This window comes from Corvus kubaryi, unplaced genomic scaffold (assembly GCF_017639235.1).
Source record: "Corvus kubaryi isolate FWS band 111438036 unplaced genomic scaffold, C.kubaryi_AGA036_p1.0 split3-73, whole genome shotgun sequence".
Lineage (NCBI taxonomy): Eukaryota > Metazoa > Chordata > Aves > Passeriformes > Corvidae > Corvus > Corvus kubaryi.
The window spans coordinates 9,546,532-9,569,655 of record NW_024582091.1 but is presented as its reverse complement, the minus strand read 5'-3'; the positions used below and the strand labels follow the sequence as shown (position 1 = coordinate 9,569,655).

The window sequence follows — 23,124 nt, the reverse complement described above, 5'->3', positions numbered from 1 at the left end:
TAAAATTGTCACCTTTTCATGTGGTGGCACTCCAAAATTGTGAACAGCGACTATCAGTTTTTGCAATGAGTTGTGAGATTAGTTGTTGGTTTTGGTGCTGTCATTTCCCCCTCAGCTGCCAGCTTCTTTACCCTAACATGGTAGTCAGGTTGAGCTCCTGGGAATTAGAGTAGAGCGGTGTCTACAGGATAGCAAGGAAGGGATTATGTTGTTCCCTGCAGTGTTAAATGGACAAGATCTCGCCATATGGTGTGCCAGTTTCCTCAGAGCCTGGGAATGCTCCCTCATAACTCCATCCTATGTTTCTAGATCTGATTGGGGCTATAATGATAGCTGACACCCCACTTTGACCAAAGGACAGAGTGTTCTTTGATAAACCAATGCACAGTTTGTTATAGGTGACAGGCAGTTTAAATCTTGCTACTAAATGCTAGTGTATAAGTGCTTTGGGCCATTAATACAAATAGCACTTAATTTGGTTAAATAGCTGTGCTTTGAAATTTAGGTAAATACACCTGAAAACCTGCTTTGAATCACTGGAATTAAGTTGCCAAAGGATAATTTTAGCAACCTCCTATTTCTGGCAGTAGAATTAAAACTTACTTGAATTAAAGAGGTTTTTAAATGCCTTCAGTGAAAAAGGGATATTTCATTGTGTTAATATTTGTTTTTCTGATTTTAGCTTTATAAAATCAGACGAGGAAAAACTCGACCTCAAGCACTCTTATTTCTCTGTATGATACTTCTGTTGATAGTTCTTCATACAAGTTACATGATTTACAGTCTTGCCCCACAATATGTAATGTATGGAAGCCAGAAATACATGGTACAGGTGAGATGTAATTTTTTTGTGTTTAAATTTTATTTTCTGCATCACAAATGTACTGTTTTCAGAAACTTTTAAATTCAGGCACATTTTCAGTTTTTGAAGAGATTTCAGTAGCCAGTTTTTTTAAATACTAGTAAGTCTCTTGGTAATACACAAGCCAGAAACTGATTGTACTATATATTACACAACTTAATTCCTAGATCATCTCAAGACTTTGTGAAACTGAGTTTTGTTTTACTCCTGATTAGGCAGTTGTTAGCTTTCACTAGATTTTGTACTGGTCTGCTTAGGTTGCTGAGTGACTACAGTGAGGATTATTTTTAATGTGTAAGGCTGTGTACAGAATGAAATCAGTACTGTTCCACAGTTGATCATTTTTATGTGCATATTTATGAGGAAGGACAAAGATAACATGGTACAGTAGAAAATAATCTGAGTGGAGATAAGTGCGTGCTGATTAATCACACTTCAGGCACTTTGGACTGTCCAACTTCATGAAACTCCGTGCAGTTCTTGTGCTGTAAAATCTACAGAATTAAACAGTTAAAATTTAGTCTCTGCTTTTGTTATTGCACTTTTGTGTACTTCAAGGTTTTGGTTTTTTTAAGTCTTTCATCTTCTATACCTGAAGAATTAAATTATTGTATTTCATCTTAGTTTGAGTGGCAACCTGCATATTTATTGGGAAGTTCAAAGTTACATATCATAAACATCTTGAGAGGTTTCATGGACAGCTGTTTATTAAGGTCTGGTATCTTACAAGGGTAGACATCGTTAGATCTGATCTTGCAAATGTAGACAACTAACCAGCTCGTGAACTGGTTGCTTATTCAGGCACAATGAAGTCTAGATCCCTTGGTGTGCTGTTTGATGTTTAAGTTTCACAAAGACAAAACAGTTGAGCTGGAATGGTTGAAAGAAGGGATTTAAATGAGATTGAAGCGATGGGATGCTGCTTGGAGCTTTTGGAATATCTGTTAGTTCTTTAGGAGGATGTTCCTGTGGGAGGAGAACGTACCTGCTTTACAAAAAGAACCCAAACCAAACACCGGCTGACTTCCTTCAACTGCAATTATGTAGTACATTTTGTAACTTATTACTATCAATTCTTTCAGTTTAAACAGTGGATATAGAATACTTGGGGCAAAAGGATTGGAAGGAGAAATTGAAATTTGAGTAGTGTTAAATGCTCTAGAGAAGAGGAACTTGATCAACTTAAATGAGTTGCGTTGCTGTGGTAGGATTGATTGTCACTGCAGGGAAGTGGAGGTTTCAATAAATACAACTTTACTGCTGTCTTTACATCTAAATTGTCTGGTAGTGGGCAATTGGTCATCCTGATACCAGTCCAAGCACAGTAATGGAATCAGTGTAGGGGATTTGAATATTTGGTATTTAGGAAGTGTAATGCATTTTATTATATATTATGCTAAATATAACTAACACAAAATAAACATGCTTAGGTGTCTATAAATTGGCTCAACTTGTCAGAATTAGGGTAGTAGCAGCATGAAACTAAGATGAATCAGTTTAGGTGCGTTTACATAGAACTCCTGGCATGATTGCTTACTGCTTATGTAGCCTAGAACATCATATAGCTGTATCTGAGTTAGTTATGAGCTCAAGTCCCTGCAAAAGGCAGTTTGGTTTTTTTATGTTGTAGAATGATTGTATGCCTGTAGTTACAGTGCAGAACCAATGTAAGAGTGGGAAGAACAATTCCGTGAAGGGTCCTACTGAACTAGACTTTAAGCCTTGCTGACCTGAGAAGGGGATCCTTTGTAATAAAGCATGTAGATAACATGGAAGATTTGAAGAGAGAAACAAATAATAAAGGCTGCAGCTAGCAGTTTGTTTTGCTTTATGAATAAAATAGTGTATGTAACTTGAGGGAGGCAGAAGGATTGATACTTAACAAGCACTTGCATGTTAGCTGTTTATGACAAATAGTATCTGAAGATAAATACATAATTTCTAACAAGAAAGGGTCAAGAGAATAGAGCACAGCAGTAGGAAGGCTCCTGTCATTCTTGCAGCTATTGAAATATAATCCTGGTCAGCACTGCAAGGAGGATTAGCTAGAATGGTTGAGTAGAGCTGTAACTTTGTTTAAAGGATTAAAAAATGTTCTGGTCAAGATAGCCATCCTGGGTATTCAGCTTGCTATGTCTCATTTCAAAGAGCTGTGTTTAAAGTGCATAATCTAACTTGAGTAGAAACTGGTTTTATTGTTAAAATAACATGAGGCATAAAGAGTATGCTGGTAAACTACATCTGGGCTTCTCTGGCATACCACGTAGGTACAAGATTTTCTGACAACATGCTCTGAGTGTTTCAGAATGTACTAGAAACATTTTCTGTGTCTGACTACCTTGATAACTGGATGTTAAATTTTGATATTTCGAAATGAGGAGAGATAGAGTCTGGAAATGAAGCAAGATATTTTTCTGTGGATGTAGCAATGAAGAGGTTCTTACGAGTTATGAATCGGTGATTATGGGTTTAGAAGTGTCCAGGAGCAGGGCAAGTGAACTAGACATGGCAAGCTTCCTGATGATAACCCTATGCACCAGTTTGCTTTGGCAGTCCAAGTTTTCATTGTGCTCTCACACTGCAGTTGATTTCATCCCTTAAAGTAAAATCCACTGGTAACCAACACCCTGTAAGAACCGAGCAATAAATGAGCATTATTTCAAGAAAGCTTAGTGGATGGGTGGGCTGATAAACAGGTATATGACAGTCTGGTGGCTCACAGACTGTGTAAAAGGAGTACTTCCCCCTTTGCTCTGCAGTAATTCCAAATCTAGTAATGTGTTAAACTAAATTGTAGTCACAATCTATGTTAATGCATGAGACAGGTTAGATTCCTGTTTGAATCTTTAACAGACTCCAAAGGCAGCAGTTCCTCTTGGCAAGAGCTTTTAATTTAGAAGTGCTGGTGACTTTTCCTTTTAACTGAAGAGTGGAGCTTTTGTGAGGCAATTAGCATTAACTAGACCTGGGCTACTTGCTTTATTAACTCTGAGCACTGGTGTGTTCAAAGCATGTGACCCCAATTCATCAAAAGTGTCTTCAGCTGTGGTGTCTGTAGGAAACTTTTGAAAATTTCTTTTGGACATAGTGCCCTTACCAACCGAATCCCTCTGTAGGGATTCCTTCAACTTCCATAGCTCTTCAGACACCAAGGATAGCTTGGTTTCACCTCTTGAGGCAATTTATAGTATCTGTTAATCAGCAATGAGGTTTTCATAAGCTTTCACAAAGAAAGAGTTGTGCCCACATCTAGGCCACCTTCTCAGCTTTCTAGCAAAAGCATGACTTTGCCCATACTTGAAATATAATTGCTATTTCTGTTCAATAAGGTCAAGGGTTAGTTTGCCTTTGTCTGAAAGAAAGACCACTGCTTGCTGATATTTGTACCCAGTGGACCTTTAAGACTTGATTGACCCAGACAGGAATTAAATAGCCAATATTTGCTGTGAGCAACACCGATACTTTTCCCTGGTTGAGAACCAGAACAGCAGTGATCACTTTCTTTCTTCAGTCATCACACAGATAATTTGGAGGAATGGAGCTAAATTGCAGGACCCAGAGTGACTCCATTGTCAGCAGCAGGAATCCAGAAGTATCATCCCTTAGATGGCTAAGTGTGGAAATAGACATTTTCAAGTTCTTGATCCTGAACATAAGTAGAAACTAATTATGTAGGTGTAAGAGGCTTGCTATTTTCTGAAGTGTCCAAAATATGTCAGCTCTTGAAGTACACATACTGAGTTACTGTACGTGGTTTTGTCTCATGCTTGGCCTTGATGCATCCTGCTTTCAGCCTTGGAGTTGATGGGATAAAGAACACGAGAGTTCTACTCTGGCAATACTTGTACTAAAAATGTCCTAAATAACAGGATTGTTCATGGAGAACAGTGATATAAGATCTAGAAAAAAAGCATAGATATAGTCAAAGAAAGCCCATAGGTCTAGCTATTGTTGTATTTAAAAATCCTTTTAATATGTTAAAGTGAATGAAGATAAGGAAGTCAAAACTTTGAAATGGCCATGGTGTGATTTTTTTTCATGCTTTTTGTGTGCACCATGGAAGGTATGATACTATTCTTTTGAAAGAAGCACTTGCCTATGACTGAGCAGTGTAAGCTGGAATAGTGACAGCCAGCTGGAATACATTCTGGAGATGGGCAACTGCTAAATGTACACTGAATAATTGAAATTTCATGTCTTCTGTTCTCACCCTGTTCTTTGTCTACACATTTTTACTTTCTTTCCTGCTTCCTGTGACTAAGTCATATTCCTTTCAGATCAGTTTTTAAGGCAGTCTCCCCACTTCCATGGCCTTGCATGAAACAAAATTAACTTCATGTACACATTGCTGCTTTTTAGGATAGACACGGAGTTGTTTCTCTTGACTGTTCAAAGTGAAAGCTGAATTTGCTTAATGTTGATAAACTTTCTTAATTAAGAGCTTAGTTTTATGTGCCATCTTGTCCTGATTGCTGGGGTATGTTTTAAGGAACTTCTTTTCAGTCTGAAGAAAAGGTGTTGACTCTTACTGATTTCTATAGAGGGCTTTCTCTTTGGGAAATCATGAGGGTGCAAGTAAGTACAGTAGGTATGAGACCCTTTAAAGTGAATCAGGGTATAAAGAAATCAATGTAGTGCAAAGGATTTATATTGGACTCTGCTAAAATTATTCACTGATTGTTCAAAAATGTGGAACATAGAGTTGATGTCCTCTGAAAGGGTCAGTTTTCCAAAGATTTGGGACATTTAAGCAGCTACTTTTGGGTTTTCAGTAGTTCACTTAAGCATAATTTCTCTTCTTCCACTCCGGCTGTCCAAGTACATTGGGTGCTACCATCTGGCTTTTAGACCAGAAGTAAACTGTATTAATTATCATTATCAATTGTAACACTTCCATGGTGTCTTCATCACCTAAGTTGATTTTCAAATTAATTTTATGCACAGTTAAAAGATTTAATTTCAGAGCTCAAGTATATTTTTCACAAGTCTTCAAAAAGAACACAAGCTATTAATTTTTTTTGTAAATGAAATCACACTTAGAAATGTTCATGTTTTACCACTCACATCTTACTCTGCATGTACTGTTCAAAAATAATACTTTTGAATATTCTAAGAGATTTGTTAAAGCTATTTTTATAAAATTAATTCATTGAAAAATGTATTTGGTTTCTGGACTATCATTGTCTATGGAAGACCACTGCTGGTAGACTAGTGTACTAATTTTCTGTATTTATAATGCAGAGTAATAAGACAATTGATGGCCAGTCAAGGAATGTGACACTTGTGTCTAAAGACTGTGATGCAGATGCACCTGAAGGTAAGATAAATTTGTTTCTTGTATTTCCAATGGGATAGGTGCATGCTCAGCTGTAATAAGCTGCTTAATCTCTCTCTTCATGGCTTTCATTTGCTTAATATGAAGCTTTATCCAAAAAACATCTTGCTTAAAGCTTACTTAATTCATTTGAAGGAATAACTATTTTTACTAGAAACCATGGGTAACAAAGCATTCCCGTTAACTTTAAAATCTCCCATTTGCTTTAACGTGTATGTAGAAGATCTTAAAAATAAACCCCAGCTGGTGAATAGCTTAGCATTGAAAGTGGCACTTCACTGTGTATGTTTATCATACAAACATGCAGACAAATATTCTATTCAATTTCTCAATGTACTCAGGAAAACTAAGGTCTGAGCCTCTCAATGGAACTTCAGTGGAAATGTACAGATAAGAGAATTATGTAATTTTTAGTAAGATGTAAACATGGGCTTCTCCATGAACAGCAATGCCAGTGGAACTAGAAGTCTTAGATTGTTTTTCTCTAATTCTCTTATGATTCTGTATAATTTCTAGTATAACACTCTCATCTGTTACTAAATGTCCCTTTTTTGACTTATTATTGGGCAGAAGATGTATTACAGATATTTTACAGTTGAGTAGTGTCTAGCAAGCAAATGGATAATGCTGGAATGTTCCTTGACTTTAAATTTTGGCAGGCCTTAATGTTGATTTTTTTTTTCTTTTTTTGAGAGAGATCCTGGTAACATTTCATTTAGTGCTTATTCCTCTGTGAAACTTGATTAAGGCTATGAATGAATTTTAGCCTGGTTTCATTAAAAAACACCAAGCTAATTGAAATCATGCTGGCTTTATTTTTTGCAGTGTTACTTTACACTTCCTTTCCCTCTGCATATAAACAGTTTTTTCACAGTTTGAAGTGCAGAAGCCATTGCAATACTGATAGTGCTCTTTAAGGTCACACTCATATTGATTGCTTCAGTCTCTTGTTTAAAAACACTGATCTCAGCAAAAGATTTATGGCCTTCAGAATGGTCCAGATTTTTTCAAACCCAAGGCTTCAATTGTTCTTGTTCTGGCTAACTTTCAGCTCCTCTGTATGAAGAGTAGTTATATTGTGTGTGCATTTATATACTTATGGAAATGCTTGACAATGTTAGTTAATTGATAGAAAAGATAAATAGTTGTCCTGTGTTCTTCTCTTATTATCAGTATTCTGTAACTCCTGATTTTTTTTTTGACTGCTTCTAAAGTTATTAATAGCCACTCAGATTTTCTCCACTTTTGTTAGTGGAAAATATAAAACTTAATTTATTTTTGTACTAGTGGAGGTAACTGGACCATTAGTTCTTTGTTCCTGGTCTGTCAAGCCAGGTCTCTTTTGCAGGGTGATTCCCTTGTATTTATGCTTATCTTCAAATTTAGTATGTATGTGTTAGTCTCATTCCTGGTGGTTCATAGCATTTCCCAAGAGTGGTAGATTTCTTTTTTTTTCCCCTGTTTTTCCCCATACTTCAAATCATTCATCTGTTTTTTGATTGCTATTTTTAGACTTAATGCAGTTCAAGTGTAGATAGTTTGGCAAATATATTGCTCAGTTCATGTTTAAGCTGCCCTGTTTTTGTGATTAAAAATAGAAACTGGTGAAATTTAAAAGAGCAAATGCATTGTCTTTCAAAATGAGATCACTTTGTCCAAGTTGTACAGATCTTTTTCTTGTAAGCAGCTTCTTGACTTGGCCAGTATCTTCTGAAAGCAGAATATACTCACTGGCATTGATAAGCTCATTAGTCTTGACCTTTGTGAGGGAAATTAAAGTAGTCTGATTTCCTGAGACTTTGCTTAATTATAGAATCTGGGACTGGATTTAAATAAACTTACTCAATTCCACCCATACTTGAATTTTTTTGAATACTTTTAATTCTTTACATGATTTTCTTTCCTAGTTTACTTTGATCAATGGAAACAATGTGCTGATGCTTAAAGCTAGCCTTCTGATGTACTGAACACGAGTTGGTCTGTGTAAGTGATGGCTTTGGTTTGTCATCATCAACACATTGCAGTGGCTATCTCTGAGTCATGGTCTCCTTTCTTAATAGAAAAGAGGTGGAAAAAGTGTTGATACACTGTCCTGTGCTAGCCTAGTACAAGTAGAAGATGGATGGGATATTTCTTAAATGCGAATATCAATATGATCAAAACACTTAAGTGGAGTTGTATTAACTGTAGATGTACATTCAGGCCATTCAAGTGTTTTTATAAGTGAAAGAAAAGTTTATTTTGTAATACTCAACTTTAAAAAGTTGGATTTGTGAAAACAGTTTATTCATTGTTTCATCCAGTCAGCTTTAGAAATTGGAAATGTGATCCTTGCATTGGAATACCTGCCATTTTTAATACCTGGTAACAAAAGTTATGAAAATAAGTAGATGCTGCTCTGTTCTGTAATCAACCACAGCATCTTGACAAGTCAAACTTATTTCAAAGGTAGGAACTAAACTTGTAAATACAAGTTCTCTTGTTTTTAAGGATATTAGACATGGGCAAAAATAGATGCAAATAACTTAAGATCGAGGTTGGTCAAGCACTTGCAGTTGGAATTGCCTTCTTTGGTTCTAGGGTTTTATGTAAACCAGTGAACTGGAACTGAATGCAATCATTGATTTGTCTCGTCATTTTATTTTGTTCCATTTAAACTGAATAATTTTAACAGGTGTTTTTCCTTAAGCATAAAACAAGCAATGACCTTTTAATGGCTGTGCTGATAGATAAGCTTATAGCAATCTGGTGTCTTATTGAATACTCAGATGTTGTAGATATGATCTCTACTTACTGTTACTAAGTAAATTATTTTTTTCTTTCTGAGATGGTAGAAGAGACCTGATCTTGTTGTAACAGCTAATACTTTAGGCTTTAATGGGTAGTGTTTCCTGTAGATTTGTTTCAAACTAATGTTTGTCCAAAGGATACTTTCACTTCCTGGAGAAACACAAGGCAGTTAAAATGCAATCTTATAAAAAACATATTCTTGAGTACTTACAGTTAGATATATGATTTGTGGGGTTTTAGCATTATGTTATCTGCTTTCATTCAGCAAAGCTTCTCTATTTACTCCTGATATGCAGGAGGTAAATCTGTTTTACACTCAATGACGAAGGCCATAATAGTGTAACTACATGAAACAGAAGACAAAAAAAGAGTACATTTTATATGTCAGAGTATCTTTGTTTAGTTAAACATCTCACACAAAAGATTTGTGTTCTGGTTAACTTAAAAAGCTTTTTAAGTAGTCTTTCAGGGGCAGCAAGTTTAATATATTTGTTGTAGGAAAAACAAGCTGTAGTTTTCAGTGTTCAATACAGTTGGGCAAAAATATCATTTGATGACTGTTTTCCAGGGCTAATGACAGCTGAAATGTCAGGTCCACAATTCAATTGAGCATAAGGTAAAACAAAGGATTTCAATTATGCGATTATGACTCTTGCAGCAGGACTAATGTTTTGAAAACTTGGTACAGGTCTAGCTAAACAGGTTATTGGGATTTAATGTAAATGAGCAATGACTCAGCTGCAAGCCTGAACTAGGAGGACTGATAAACACTATCTGCCTCTTTCTAGACAAAAAAAACCCTACTTTTTAAGCATCACATGCTTCAAATGCATAATTTGCTCTGAATCCCCCTTGGATTCTCTTCCTTCATTGAGGAAGTGAGCCTTGCCCAAGGCCTGTTACATGCTGGATACAGTCTATCTGCTGGGCCTTTTTTGTAGACCTGCACTGACTTGGAACTACATGTGAAGTAGGAAAGAAAATAATTATCTCTGTTTCAAAGGCTTTAACTGAGAAGGTTTTACTTTCCTTACTTGATCTGTACCACCTTCTAAGATACTCTTGTTACTTAGAAGTCAAAAAGTTCAGGACTGCAGGCTTTATTTTTGCCTGAATAAAGACTAGATATAGATGTTACTCAAGCTGGAAAGGAGCCCCAAACACAAATGCCAAAACAGGAGCATATTCTATTCCTCTTCTAGAGAAGTGCAGGAGGCATGCAAAGGAAAACCACAAACAACTTGCCCAGAGCCCTCAATATTAGTAATTTGTATGAAGATTTGTATGACCATAGGTTATCACTTCCAAATTGTTGTTTTAAATTAATTAATTTGAAAAGTTACAAAATGCTTCACATAAAATAAGGACTTTAGTGAGGACTTTCCAGTTTCCTGTTGCTTTAGTGAATGACCTTCCTAGTACTTTACTATGAATCTATGCTTATACCTAACACTTTTGAAGTCCTCTAGAACTATAAGAACTCCATACAGATAAGCACAATGGTGCATGTCTGACCACAGAAAGCCCTGTTTGGCACCTGTTAACAATATGAGTAGCTAAGGGCGCTGTAAATATCTTTTTGCTGCACATAGTTCACTGACACGCAGTTGTAGATTCATCAATTCCCACAATTTTTTTTCTTAAAGGAGGAGGTTTTAATAAGCATGAAAATAATAGGCTATGCTGTCTATTGCTTCCTTGTAGAATTTTGCATCCATGTTAATCCCTAGAGTATTGCCTTTGATGTTTATCACTGGCTGTATCTTTACAATAAGAATTGTTTGCCTCTAGTTACTTAAAAGTAAGGTTTTCAAGGGAGAGTCAGAAAATGCCTTTTGGAGAAGTTCAAGTTTAAGCTGCCAATTCAAACGCATGAAATAACAATTATGGTTTGTGTTTAAACCCATGTGGCTAGTGTTTGTAATTAACCTGAATTGTACAGAGTGTTTCAAAAGATTTCTAGTTTCAACAAAAGCATTGAGAATGCTGAGAATTTTTCCATCAGTAGGCTGATGAAATGCTTTATTGTTTCCCTGTAGAAACTGGGCATTATCTCTTTGGAATTAAAGTGGTTTCAGACCTAGCTTTTGGCTAATGCTGTACCTTTTCACTTTATACATGGACTTATAGCATTAGTATTTTCCTCACTTGAAGGTACTTAATAAACATTAAAATCAAGTCATCCTTTAAACTTATGAAAAATGAGATTAACAGGTTTAGCTCTTCAAATCTTATTAAATGTTTTTCACCTAGTCTGTTAATACATGCAAATCTTGGCACCCTCACAGATTCTCTGTAACCAAAATGATATAGAAACCTTATAGGTGGGTGAAATTTTGCATTATAATTCCGTAACTGTGCTAGGATGAACTCCAAATCTAGAATGGCCAAAGGAGGACTGATGGGCTCTTGGAACATATAGCGGGAAGTAGTGAAAACTCTTGCTATGTTTAGCTAAAGTTTGTTTGTGCTTGGTTGGTTATAAGATCCAGAATGTTCTTCCTACAACTAAATCCTGCTTTCATACATAAATGCAAATCTTGTTCATACATGTCACTTCATTTAAATTTGACTGTTGGGAAAAAAAAAGTGACACCCAGATCACTCAATAGGACGTTATTTTCATTATTTAGCATTTAGAAACTTTGATTAGTGACTTTTTCCTTCTTTCAGCACAGAATCTTGGAGGATCTTACTGAAAGCCTCCTTGTTATGAAGCCTTGCTAGCACTGATGGGACTTGAAAATTCTCATCATTTAATGGAAATATTCATAATGTGTAATTATCATCATGAAGTTTTGTTACTGCTGCAGTTGTTCATGTACTGTAAAATAACTGCAAATAGATACTGGTTATCCAGACTTGTAACTTCTGTTACGAAATCACATGACTGTTACAAAACCAAACTGATTCACATTGATTACATTGTTTTTCTGGCTGTCTAGTTTTATATCAGGTTGTGTTTGATTTGCGGATAGACCATGAGAAATATCATACACAACTTACCTGTAGCTTGAAGCACTGAAAAAAATCGTTTGCTTTCTAAATAACTTGTCCCAAATAGCTTTTCCAGGCTCCTCATTAGTTCCTGGTTTCCAAGTTCCTGGCTCCCCCTTAGCCTGCTAAATGTTTTCCTTTGTCAGGTTTTGCTTCCAAACCTACTGAGCAGCTTCTGTTAAATAAGGTTGCTTTTTGGACTAGACTTTATCTGGCTAGACTTTTGGTCTCTACAGGTCTAATTTAGGTGCTATCTCATTACCACTTGCAGCTAAGCAAAAAAAGCCCGCACCAAAGCCAGACAACTGGGATGAAACAGCAGGCATCTTTTTTTGCTTGTATGTTAGACCTAGATTTTAAAAGATTTTAGATAGCTGCAAACTCTTGTTTAACATCTGAGTGATTTGATACTCATGCTTCTGTAGAGCACTGTAGTACTTCAAAGTGCTGTCAGTTTGAAGTGTTGGAAGCTTAGTGATTCACATCTCTTTAAGTGGGGAGTTACTGTAGCTTCATACAACCAGTTGGGAAATATTTTCAGATCCCTGCTAGATGTGAGTGGTATGTGTTCCAATATGCTTTTCTGTCTGATGAGGGATCAAAGGTGGGATTTTATTGTTAAGTTAACCTTGAAGCAAGTGGTGCTGAAGCTGTTTAATACTTGCATTTTTGTGAAAGCTGAATGAGTGATGAATGAAATCGAAGCAATTTCTGGGAAAAGTTAGCTGAGAGAAAGATAACTGGCATGGGATGCCACAATCCAAAAGTTGTAAAAGCTTTGTATAGGAGATTAATTTTAGCTTGTGAAACCAGAGAAGTAGCAGCAGTGCAAGAGCTGGATTGTGAAGTGTGAAGACAGGCTCAACAGCTGAATGAGGCTACTATTAAGTGTGTGTTTGTGTGTATATATATATATATATATCTATATCTATATATATCTCACAGCAGAGAAGAATATGGAATAAGTGAGGATGTGCTCAAATAGAGTATGGAAAAAAACACTTGTAGAAACTGCTGAGTAAGGGGCAATTAGGTATGTAGTCATTTTTTCCTGTTTAGCCAACAAGAAAAGAAAGAAATACTGTCTTTGTGGCTGGGACAGCTGTTGCTGCCATTCCATGAATCTGTTTCCAGAGGAAGCTGGAAGTGATATGTGAAATACAATCTTTAACATATACTTCTGTGGACTTTGGAAGTACTTGAGTGAGCTTAACTATGAAATATTGATAAAGATGTTAGGTTGTGACATGATAGGTACAAAACAGGGAAATTTTTAATATACCTGCTAAGATCCTCCTGTAGAGACTCCTGAAGCTTGCTTTGTCTCAACAGTTTGATCTGTGACCAAAGCCATACCTACAAACTTAAAGCAGCAACTGCTTTTTGCAACACAGCTTTTGAATTATTGGCAACAAGGCTGTATGAAATAAATATTCTTGGATACCTGAAGATATGCCTTCAATACTTTTAGGGTCTGAAATTTTGCAGTGCTTAGATGTTCAAGCACAGTAAGGATGCAGGTTTTCCTTTGGAAGTAGTTTTGAGTGTATTTTAAGTAAAACTAAGTTCTGCTTGAGCTTGGGGACATAGATTTCATCTGTCTTTGTATAACATTCTCACTTCGGGTTTTCCATCAAAAAATACCGTTGTTACTTAGATTTGTATTGTCTCAAGATCTACCTTCATGTAATGATTTTGAGCACACACAGGACCTAAGAGGTAGTCTGGTCCAACCCCCCGGTAGGGGGCAAGGAGAGCAGGTTGCTCACATCCATCCAACTGTGAATGTCTCCAGGGACAGCTGCTTCAATATTTACCTGTGCTAATTGTTTCTCCTACTATTTAATTGGAATATTTCTTGTTACAGCTCTGTCATCTGTTGTCCTGTTACTATGCAGGTCTAGGAGGACATCTGTTTAATACTTTGTATGTCCCCACTAGATAGCAAAGGTAGCAGTGAGACACCTGCAAATACATTTACTTCAAGCTGAAAGGACACATCTTCATTGCCTGCTGTGTGCTCTAAGCTGTTGCAGTGGTCCTCCACTAGATTTGCGTCAATAAGTCAGTGCTGCTTTCATACTGGGCAGCCCAAAATGGCCCCATGCAAATGCTGTTTGTCACAGTGGAAGAAATTATCAGTTCTGTGGACTTTTGCTGCCTTCCAGATAGTGAAGCCTGATATTCAGTTACATTTCTGAGTTAGAGATGAACACTGGTAACTATATGTTGTTTGTCTGTTGGGAGATGAGGTTGCTTTCTGCAAAGTTGCATTATATCTGGTCAACCCTCAGGCTGCATTATTGCATAGTGTCACTTTGTTCCAGGTACAGGCCTTCTGTCTCTGTCAAACTTTGAGAGCTGTTTCAAGGGGCTTGAAAAAAAGTCATTTCCTAAATCTGACTATGTAGTGTTTTGGACCTCTGCTCTTTATTTTTTCCCCAGTTTGATCTGTGGATTTACAGAGGGTATAATTGTTTCATTGTCTAGGTGATTAATGAAGAGGTAAAACAAGTATACGGTATTGACTTTAATGCCAATGTTTATAAATTACATTGTTCACAACAATTTGTAACTCTTCCCTAAGAAACTGTTTCCTTCTACATGCTTTTTGTGAAAGCTCATTGTGTTTTGAGATGCATAAAAGACAGGCTTCACCAGTAAGTTGTTACAATTTGAATTTTCAGTGCACAAAATCACATTTTAGGCTTTAATACTTGGTTTTGAACAGAACTATCATTGTAATTAATCTTAAACTAGCTAATTCACTTCCAGGAAGAAGCCTTAATTTGAAAATAGTACATTGAGTGTAACTGTTTCTAATTTACCATAATGAAAAACTTCATCAGTGGACTCAAAACAAAAAATAGTTGACTCTTCTGGTAGTAATGACTACTAGTACTTGTTATTCTTCTTTTTTTTTCAAGTTGTTTTGTCTTGAATCCTGGCTATTTGACTTTATTCCTTGGTCAGCACTACAAATGTACGTGGAATATGTTGTAATTTTTAAATGGTGGAAGGTAATCTATTGAAGATGATCTTGGTAGCTTTCCCTGTGTACTTTTGTTCCACGTGATCAAGATATGTCTGTAACATTCACACTGATCATTCTGGATAACAAGTAGCTATCTTAATTCAGGCTATTCATTATAACTTATTCTAAATTGAGTCATATGGAGGAATAAGATGATGAAAAATGTCATGGTCAGCCTATTAAGTAACATTAGTTCAGAAACAATAGCTAAAATTTAGTTACCTCCTCTTGTGACATTGCATAGAAACATTTTCACAAGGTCAAACTGTTCCAAAATATTTATCATCATCTATTTAATCCAATTATTATAAAGAGCCATCTGAAAGTCTTTTAGTTGTTTTTTAATTCAAGCAACCAGCTGGAGAGCTGCAGATGGTATTGACAATATTATCTGCAATTATGAAACATCTTCACTTTACTGGCATTTCTTACTTAGATGGCTGCTAAAAGTGAGCTATATAACTATATAAGTAGTGTATCACTCACAACTTTAGAAGGCAGGAAGTCTGTACTTCAACTGCACCTGGGGAATATTTCCAAACCTGGGATCTGAACTGAGGGACAAACAGGCAGTTTCTTGGTTGCTTACTTTCTCTAGTTTACATGTTTACACACCAATTCCTGCTCTGAAATGGGCTCCAGGTAGGATTTGAAGCATAGTGTAAAAAACGAAAGAAACCAACCAGGAAATATTTTACCTTAACATGAACTCAGTGCATGCTCTTCCTTGCATTTGAGAGATTCATGAACTGGTTTGCGTGTTCTGCGACTCAACGTTGTAACTGACTTTTGATTTTTTACAAAGCTTATGTAATCCTGGTAGAGACACAGTTTTTCATAGTCCTGAAACATGTTTTTTAATGCAGAATCTGCTTTGTATGGCTGTGGCTTATATAAAATGAGAAGCAAGTTCCCTTTTGGACAGATTCTAGTTAATAATTGACACATCTGCATGAGAAATTGTTCCCAGTAGTAATGGAGTTACCTGTGTAACTTGTCGCTTAGTGTTACCTGTCAGAATCACTCTACTATACAATGAGTGTCTCTTTTGTATACCTTCTTGCTACAGGAGAGTAAATTAGATTTGTAGACTGTAATCGTTCTGCAGAGCTAAGTACTCTCAAAAACTGCTAAAATACTATCCTATATATGGTATTTAGCTGATTTTTTTTTTGTTGTTGTTCTGTGTTAATCAGTACTATTTCCTTTCAATTTAGATCAGTGTATTGTCACTCGGACGTATCTCTTTCTTCATAAATTTTGGTTCTTCAGTGCGGCCTATTACTTTGGGAACTGGGCATTCATTGCAGTAAGTACTTTGATTTTGGAGACCACTGAATCAAGTTGCATAATTTAGAGTAGTTGTCATTGCATCATTTGCATCACTGCACTACAACTTGTTTTACATATATTGCCCTTATATGCCCCTGAACTGAATAAGAGTAACACTTTCTACTTTAAATTTGCAGGTCTTTTTAATTGGATTAGTTGTTTCATGCTGCAAAGGCAAGAAATCAGTCATTGAAGGTGAAGTAGATGATGACGATTCAGATATGAGCGATGATGAACTGTCTGTTTATTACCACTGATAGCCTTTTGCCTTTAAGATGAAAAAATGTCAAGTTACATTGAGTCCTGCCCACATGGAACTTGTATCCAAATAAGCATCTTTGCACCTGTAAAATTAGAAGAAATAAGTGTACTCACTTAAAGGGATAAAAAAACCTGAATATCACTTTGAGTATCACTGTTAAATGAGAACAAATGTTGAAGCTGAGTTTGAATAATATATAGCAAATACTGTTTTATGATTAAACATATGTAACATTCTGATGTATAATTTGATGAACTGTTGTAACTATTTCATAATTCACAATGCTTTTCTGTTAACTTAGGTTTTCTTAAATACTTTCATGCCTAACTTGTAGGACTTTTTTATTCATGGATACCTAGCTAAAATCCTACAAAACAGTGCAAATATTGGAGGAAAGATTTGGATGACGTTTACACTCTCAGAAGGGCTTGACTTAACTTTTGCATTAGTTTTGCTGGGGTTTTCCTATAACACTATAGCTAACAAGAGACTGTCTACTAAAGTATGCCAAAAACCTCACATTTATTTAAATGGTGAGTTTCCGGTCTTGAAAAAGAAGTCATTTTCATCCTGTGGTCTCCACTGAGTTACATGGGAATCCTCAGGTAACTATGAGGTGGCTTTTGCTCTCTCAAAGGAAATCATTAGTCGGAATTACAATATTCAGCACTGTTGCAGTGTTTTAGTACAGTTCAGTTCTGAAACTGCCAGGTGCCTGATTTAGTCATAACCAATGGAATAATTAAGAGGTGATTAATTTTTACCTTATTTTTCTCTTTAATGCCAATTGTCTAGTTTGAAGTTTTCTTTCAATATTTAATGTGAATGTTGTCAATTTGTTTACAAACCAATATGTTTATATAAACACAGTTCAGAAATATTTTTATTTGTGTTGTCTTTGTAAATTAATCCTATTTTAGCTATATAGCTACTGAGCTGTATTTCTAAGGATGAAAAAAATCTTCATATATCCTTTGACAGACTCTGAAAGAGAAAATGTTTACAAGGACAGGTTCCAATGGTTTAAGGTTCCAATGCCACCTGAAGGACATTATAGTCTATGCAAGCACATGGAAATGTAATTAGGTAGTCTTTTTTATAGGACTAATTATTAAATAGCTATTAGAATGTAGGGTAGTTATTAATATTATGTCCTGCTTTCATGTTTGCAAACACTAAAAACCAAGAACAATCTGCCTCTTTCTGCAGTATTTCAGAACAGCAGGCTCTCAGGAACTTCTGAATTATGATTTAGTTTCAGCATTGGAGGTGGTCTTAGGTGCGTTTTATAGTTAGTGCAAGAACACAGGGAACTGGTATTTGGACTACAGGGAAAAAAAAGCATCATGTCTTTTAACAAGCCTCCTGTGCCAACTGCACCAATAATACAAGTGTTTGTGTGGCAACATGGAAGAATCACACACAGAATAAGCTGAGTTGGAGAGGACCCACAAGGATCTTAGAGTCCATCTCCTGGTGTTGCAGCTTGATCATAAGACGAAAATATGCAGTCAGGACTGCTCAACTAGTATCAGTCAATCTGTTTGCTACCAATATGACATTTGAAAGGATAGAAATGTATTCAAACACAGAGTATGTACTGAAATTTGACTAGACAGTCTGAGCTCTCTGACTAGCATTAGCTGAATATTATTTAAACATGACAGTTGGGGAAACTCGCAAGGAATTAGTTATAAGAAGTTCACATAATTCAAACAGAAGGTGAAATGTGATGTTGACTGTCTGGAAGCTGCATCCAGAGCATAGCAAGAACTTGGAGTATACTTTTTTGTAGATGCCCTGGTGGAAAACTTACATGAGCTAATTTAAATAAAGTTGATTGCTCAGATGCCCTCCTTTCTTTGTGGGTTTTATTCATTTTTCATCTTCAGTTTTAACCAATGGTAAGTGTCACTTCCTTCTTACAGGTTTGTTTGTAACACTGTTTTGCAGAATTATATCCATTCTGCCTTAACTTTGCCCTGGGAAGATCACTGCTTGTCTGGGGAAGATTGTCAGGAAGGTGTTGGTTTTGTGCCACGTAGCTGCTTCATGCTATGTGCAGGCTTAGGGGATCACTGGCCAAGATATGCCTGGCCAGTGCCTGGGTATATGTTGCTATAGGTCTCTCCTGTTTCTAGCATCTCCTTAATTTCCAAGAATTCCTTCCCAAACCAGTCCTGTTTCCTGTCTAAATAGTCTATATGCAGAAATACAACAATCTACCTCTGAAATGGTGACTTTGTCTTTTTAATTGGAGGACTCAGCAAATACCCTTTTTTTTAATCCAGGTATTAATTAGATTTATAAGCAGCCCATTGTTAATTGCAGCTATCAAGAAGCAGGCTTCTGTAGGAGAGTTCAAAAGTTATTTCAGACATCTGCTGTCACCCTCTGTCATAGAAGCTGTAAATAACTGCCAGCATTCATAATTGGAATTATTCGTCACCTGCCATGTCCTCACTAAAATTTTTCAGGAGTTCAATGAACCATTTGACTGACAAGGTTTTAAAAGATTTTCTATGCACTAATGTAATTGTAATGAATATACACTCAAGAATTCATCTCTAAATACTTCATGTGATGGAAACTTGACATTTTTAGGTGTACTGTGCCTTTAAAATGAACTAGTGGTGTTTTTGAAGTTTACTGTGTGAACTCTGTTTTTCTACATCTGTTATCACCCAGTCAAGAAACCTAGCAGTGAAATTTAAGACAGCCCTGACTTAAAATACTTGGCTTTGATCAATACTTGCAGGAACTTTCAGGAAACAGAACTTCCGGTGTATTTTTCCTAATTGCCTCTTGTGCAGTCTTAAATACTTGCAAATAAAACGATTAATTACTTTTCATCTACAAAGTTACAATGCTGCTGTAGCCGTGCATCTCACTCATTTAGCTGTTAGATATGAAATGATAGTCCAGTTTTCTGCAGGTTTAGGAGCAAATTTGAACTTTGCAGTCATGTTACAATAGTGTTCTGCCTTGCAAGCAAACATCTTGCACCCCTGGGTTTAGAGAATTTAGGTTTCTGGGATATAATTATATGTAAGTGTAACAATATGGAGGGTTTGGGGTGTGGATTTGTTCTTTCTTCATTTCTCCTTCTTCACAAATCTGAGTGCTCTGTTATTGGGTCAAAAAACCCACACTGTGGACCATGAATAGATAGCTATTGGATTATAAGTAAAAACATATTACTTGGTATTTCATAATTGGTTGATTTGGACTTTAAAAGGCCTTGAAAGTTAGAACTCGGGGCCATTTGCCACCCTGCCAACTAAGAGGCACACTGTGCAGCTGTATTACTGATAAGATATAATAAACAACTAAGTCCGAACAAGAATTCCCAATCTCCTGCATCTTAATTCAAACTCTGAGTAAAAGAACTCGAAATTCAGAAACCGAGTAAGCTAATATCTGGTGCCTGGCCAGCTGAGAAACAGAAAACTAATACAATTGAGTCTTTAGAGATCTGTTTTCTGAACTGAAGTCACTTAAAGGCATCAGAATTGTTTCACTTCTTTGTTTAAATGAGTGATATTTCAAATCCATCTCTGAAGCGTGAGCTTTCAAAACTTCTGTAGTGCCATTGTCAGACCTGGCTTTTACCTTTGTTGTTGCACTTTTCCAGTTAGCTTCTACCATGTTGGAGGCTCATGAACATTTAGAAACTAGAGTGCCTTAAATCTTGCTGGCATGTCAAACAAACCGTGATCACCAGGAATATGTTGGATAGAATTCAGCAACATGTGACAAATAGGTCATCGTTTTGCTACTTGTACTATAGTGATTGGTAGTTTATCCGGAGTTACAGGTCGTAAGTACCACAAAGCCTGTAATTGTTTGTTTGTTCCATAGCTGAAGCTGAGAGAGTGGTGCAGATTTCCTGCTGATTGTCAGAAACAAGTGAAAAGCCTTTCCTGGTAAAGATGAAAAGAAGTATCTGCTAGCTTTTTGTATTTTCTGCTTTCATTTCAGGAAAATGATTGCAGGGTAGGCGTGAGATTTTGCACTGAAAATTTTAATCTACTTCTGGGTAGAGTGTACCTGTACCAGAGCCATGCAGGATAGGATGGTAATGACATGCTCAGAAAATGTGACTATTTAAGCAGAAAGCCAATGAACCTTTTCAATGCTTGTGGTTTGCTGCTCGAAGCATGAGCTCTGATGTGCCCCAGGTCAGAGAGAGTCCAGCTGCGTTCTTCTGTGCGTTGCTGAAGTGATTTCGGCATCAGGATGGGTGCTGCTGACTGAGCTAGCTAGCTGGCTTCTTTGCAAAGGGAACATGGCAGGAGCAGATGGGATCGGCTCACGTTAGCTTGGAGACAAAGGAAGAGAGAGGTTGTTCTGGTCTGGCTCCTAACAGGTTTATTGTTAGAAGTCTCGCAACCCGAACAAGCTGGGAAGGGATGGAATGCGATGGGAATGCTCCCCAGAGGCTTGTCCTCAGTTTTATAGAGAGTTTGAAAACCGCGGTGAAAGGGGAAAACAACCAATGAGTCACAAGCCAGGGGGAGGATACAATTCAACAAGAACCACTGGGGGAAACGGCCAGGTGGGAGCTATAACAAAGAACCAGTGAACAACTGAGTAACCCGGAATTTTCCTGAACCAGGGGAGGTGGCTTGGACCCGGGCACTGCCCAGGGGGTGCGGCTTAGGCTTCTGAGCCGCCCCTCAACCCGCCCTCTGAGTCTGCCTCGTCGGGAAACTCGATCCAGGGGATGGGCTGGGATTGATTGGCATCTTGCTGCCCCAGCCCCGCAGTGGGCTGGGTCACTGCAACAGTTTGCCTCTGAATAATCAGTGTAGGCGTAACAATGCAGTTTCTTTGAGATGTCTTCTACTGCTTAGAAACTGTATTTCTTGGGTTTTCAGCTCTTATTTGACTTTGTCAACACAAGTTTGAGTTGGCCTACAAAAATTTTGAAAAGCATTCCCCCCTTGTAGAAACTATTATGTGGTTTATCCTAAAATAATGCTAAGTGCTGTTAGGCGTAGCAGAGGTACAGTTGAGGTGTTTAAGGTAACTGATGAAGTGTAGAAGGTGACTCTTCTGATGCCATGAGGAATTTTTTGCCTTTTCTTTTATAGCCCTGTTATACTTTTTTTACAACTTCTGTGTTCTTAGTGCTTTTTGCCTACATTCTTGGTCTTGTTTGTTCAGCTAGGAGACTAACCATTTTAGAAGCTTCGTAGCTAGGGATCAGTGTGCCCCAGACCCCAAGGTCCTCTCCAGAACATATTCTGTAAACTAAGATAGAACCATCCAGGGGAAGGCTCCTTGGGGAGGGGGGCTCACTTGAGCCTCTCACTGGGGAATCTTTGATAGATATGCTAATTAGTAAAACCTATAATGTTATACCAGATCTCTTGGAGGTATGCATTTTTGCGGGGTGCATTTCGGTGCATTTGACCTGGACGTGTGCACCTAAAGATCCTTAAAATAGATATCAAGGTAAAATCCCTTTTCCCCTTCTAACTGTGTTTGACTCTTGATTTTAAGACCAGGAAAAGGCATCACTTCCAGTAAGTAAGCAGATATTCAGCCCTTATGACTGCACTGATACAGTTCTGGGTATGGGTAGGGAAATAAAGCACTGCTTCTGAGATAAAGCAAAGGAAAAAAGATTAATCCCTTTCTAAAATTAGCAAAATAATTTGAAATACTCAGGCTGTAACATTTTTCAGGATCTTAGGTTAAAAATTATAGTTCATATTGAAAATACTTCTTCCATTAGTGTAGATCTGTTCTCTTGTAACCTTCTGCAAGGTCATTTTTCTTTCAGATAAAACAAAGAAATGAAATTGAGAATCAGTATATCTTCTGCAAATGTGTATTTTGACTGTACTTCTCAAAAGAAATAAAAGCCTTGTTTTGATTGTGGCAAGATACGATTTTCTATTAATACTCTAAACCAAATTCTGGTTCTAAATTAAGGCACTTGCCAATTCTGGATAATTAAATGGATCAGAAATTCTAGCGTTCTTCATCAGCTTTAGTGAGATGTGGTAGTTACAAAAATTATCTGGAAGTTGGGCTATTTTTAACTTCCTCCTATTCAGAGAGGTCGCATGAGTGATAGCACTTCAGTCAAATTTATAGCTATAAAGAGGGTTATTTCTTTTAAATAAACAGACCGTTTAAGCACATTTAATGACCCATATTTATAGCATTCTTCCAGATTTACCTCTAGAAGTGTGAGGTACTTAGGGGATGAGACAGAAGAATTTTGGTTTATGGAGGGCTGGTAATAGAGGTAAGCCACAGATGTGGTAACTTTCATGATCCTCCTGTATTAATGTTGAATCCTTATTTTGTATGTTACAAACATCTGTGTTTTTTCACAAAGAAAATATTCAGGTTGCCTATAAAACAAAACAGCTTATTTTTTTTTGAGCATTTTTGCAGGACAATGTCAAAATCCTTATCATGAGAATCTAAAAGTCTTGCATAAAAATAGAGATTGTGAGACATTCAAAGTAAATGTGAAGCTGAACAAGTGTGTA

General features: G+C 36.8%; 1 protein-coding gene across 1 annotated transcript in view; it reads left to right on the top strand.

The window, feature by feature from the left end:
• LMBRD1 (LMBR1 domain containing 1) overlaps positions 1 to 18,461 on the top strand; it is a 73,267-nt gene extending 54,806 nt beyond the window's left edge. The window contains exons 13-16 of the mRNA XM_042016799.1: positions 683 to 832; positions 6,104 to 6,179; positions 16,236 to 16,327; positions 16,488 to 18,461. Coding sequence (XP_041872733.1) covers positions 683 to 832; positions 6,104 to 6,179; positions 16,236 to 16,327; positions 16,488 to 16,607 — 438 coding nt within the window. The 3' untranslated portion in view covers positions 16,608 to 18,461. The remainder of the gene's footprint in view (positions 1 to 682; positions 833 to 6,103; positions 6,180 to 16,235; positions 16,328 to 16,487) is intronic.
• The last annotated feature ends 4,663 nt before the right edge of the window (positions 18,462 to 23,124 follow it).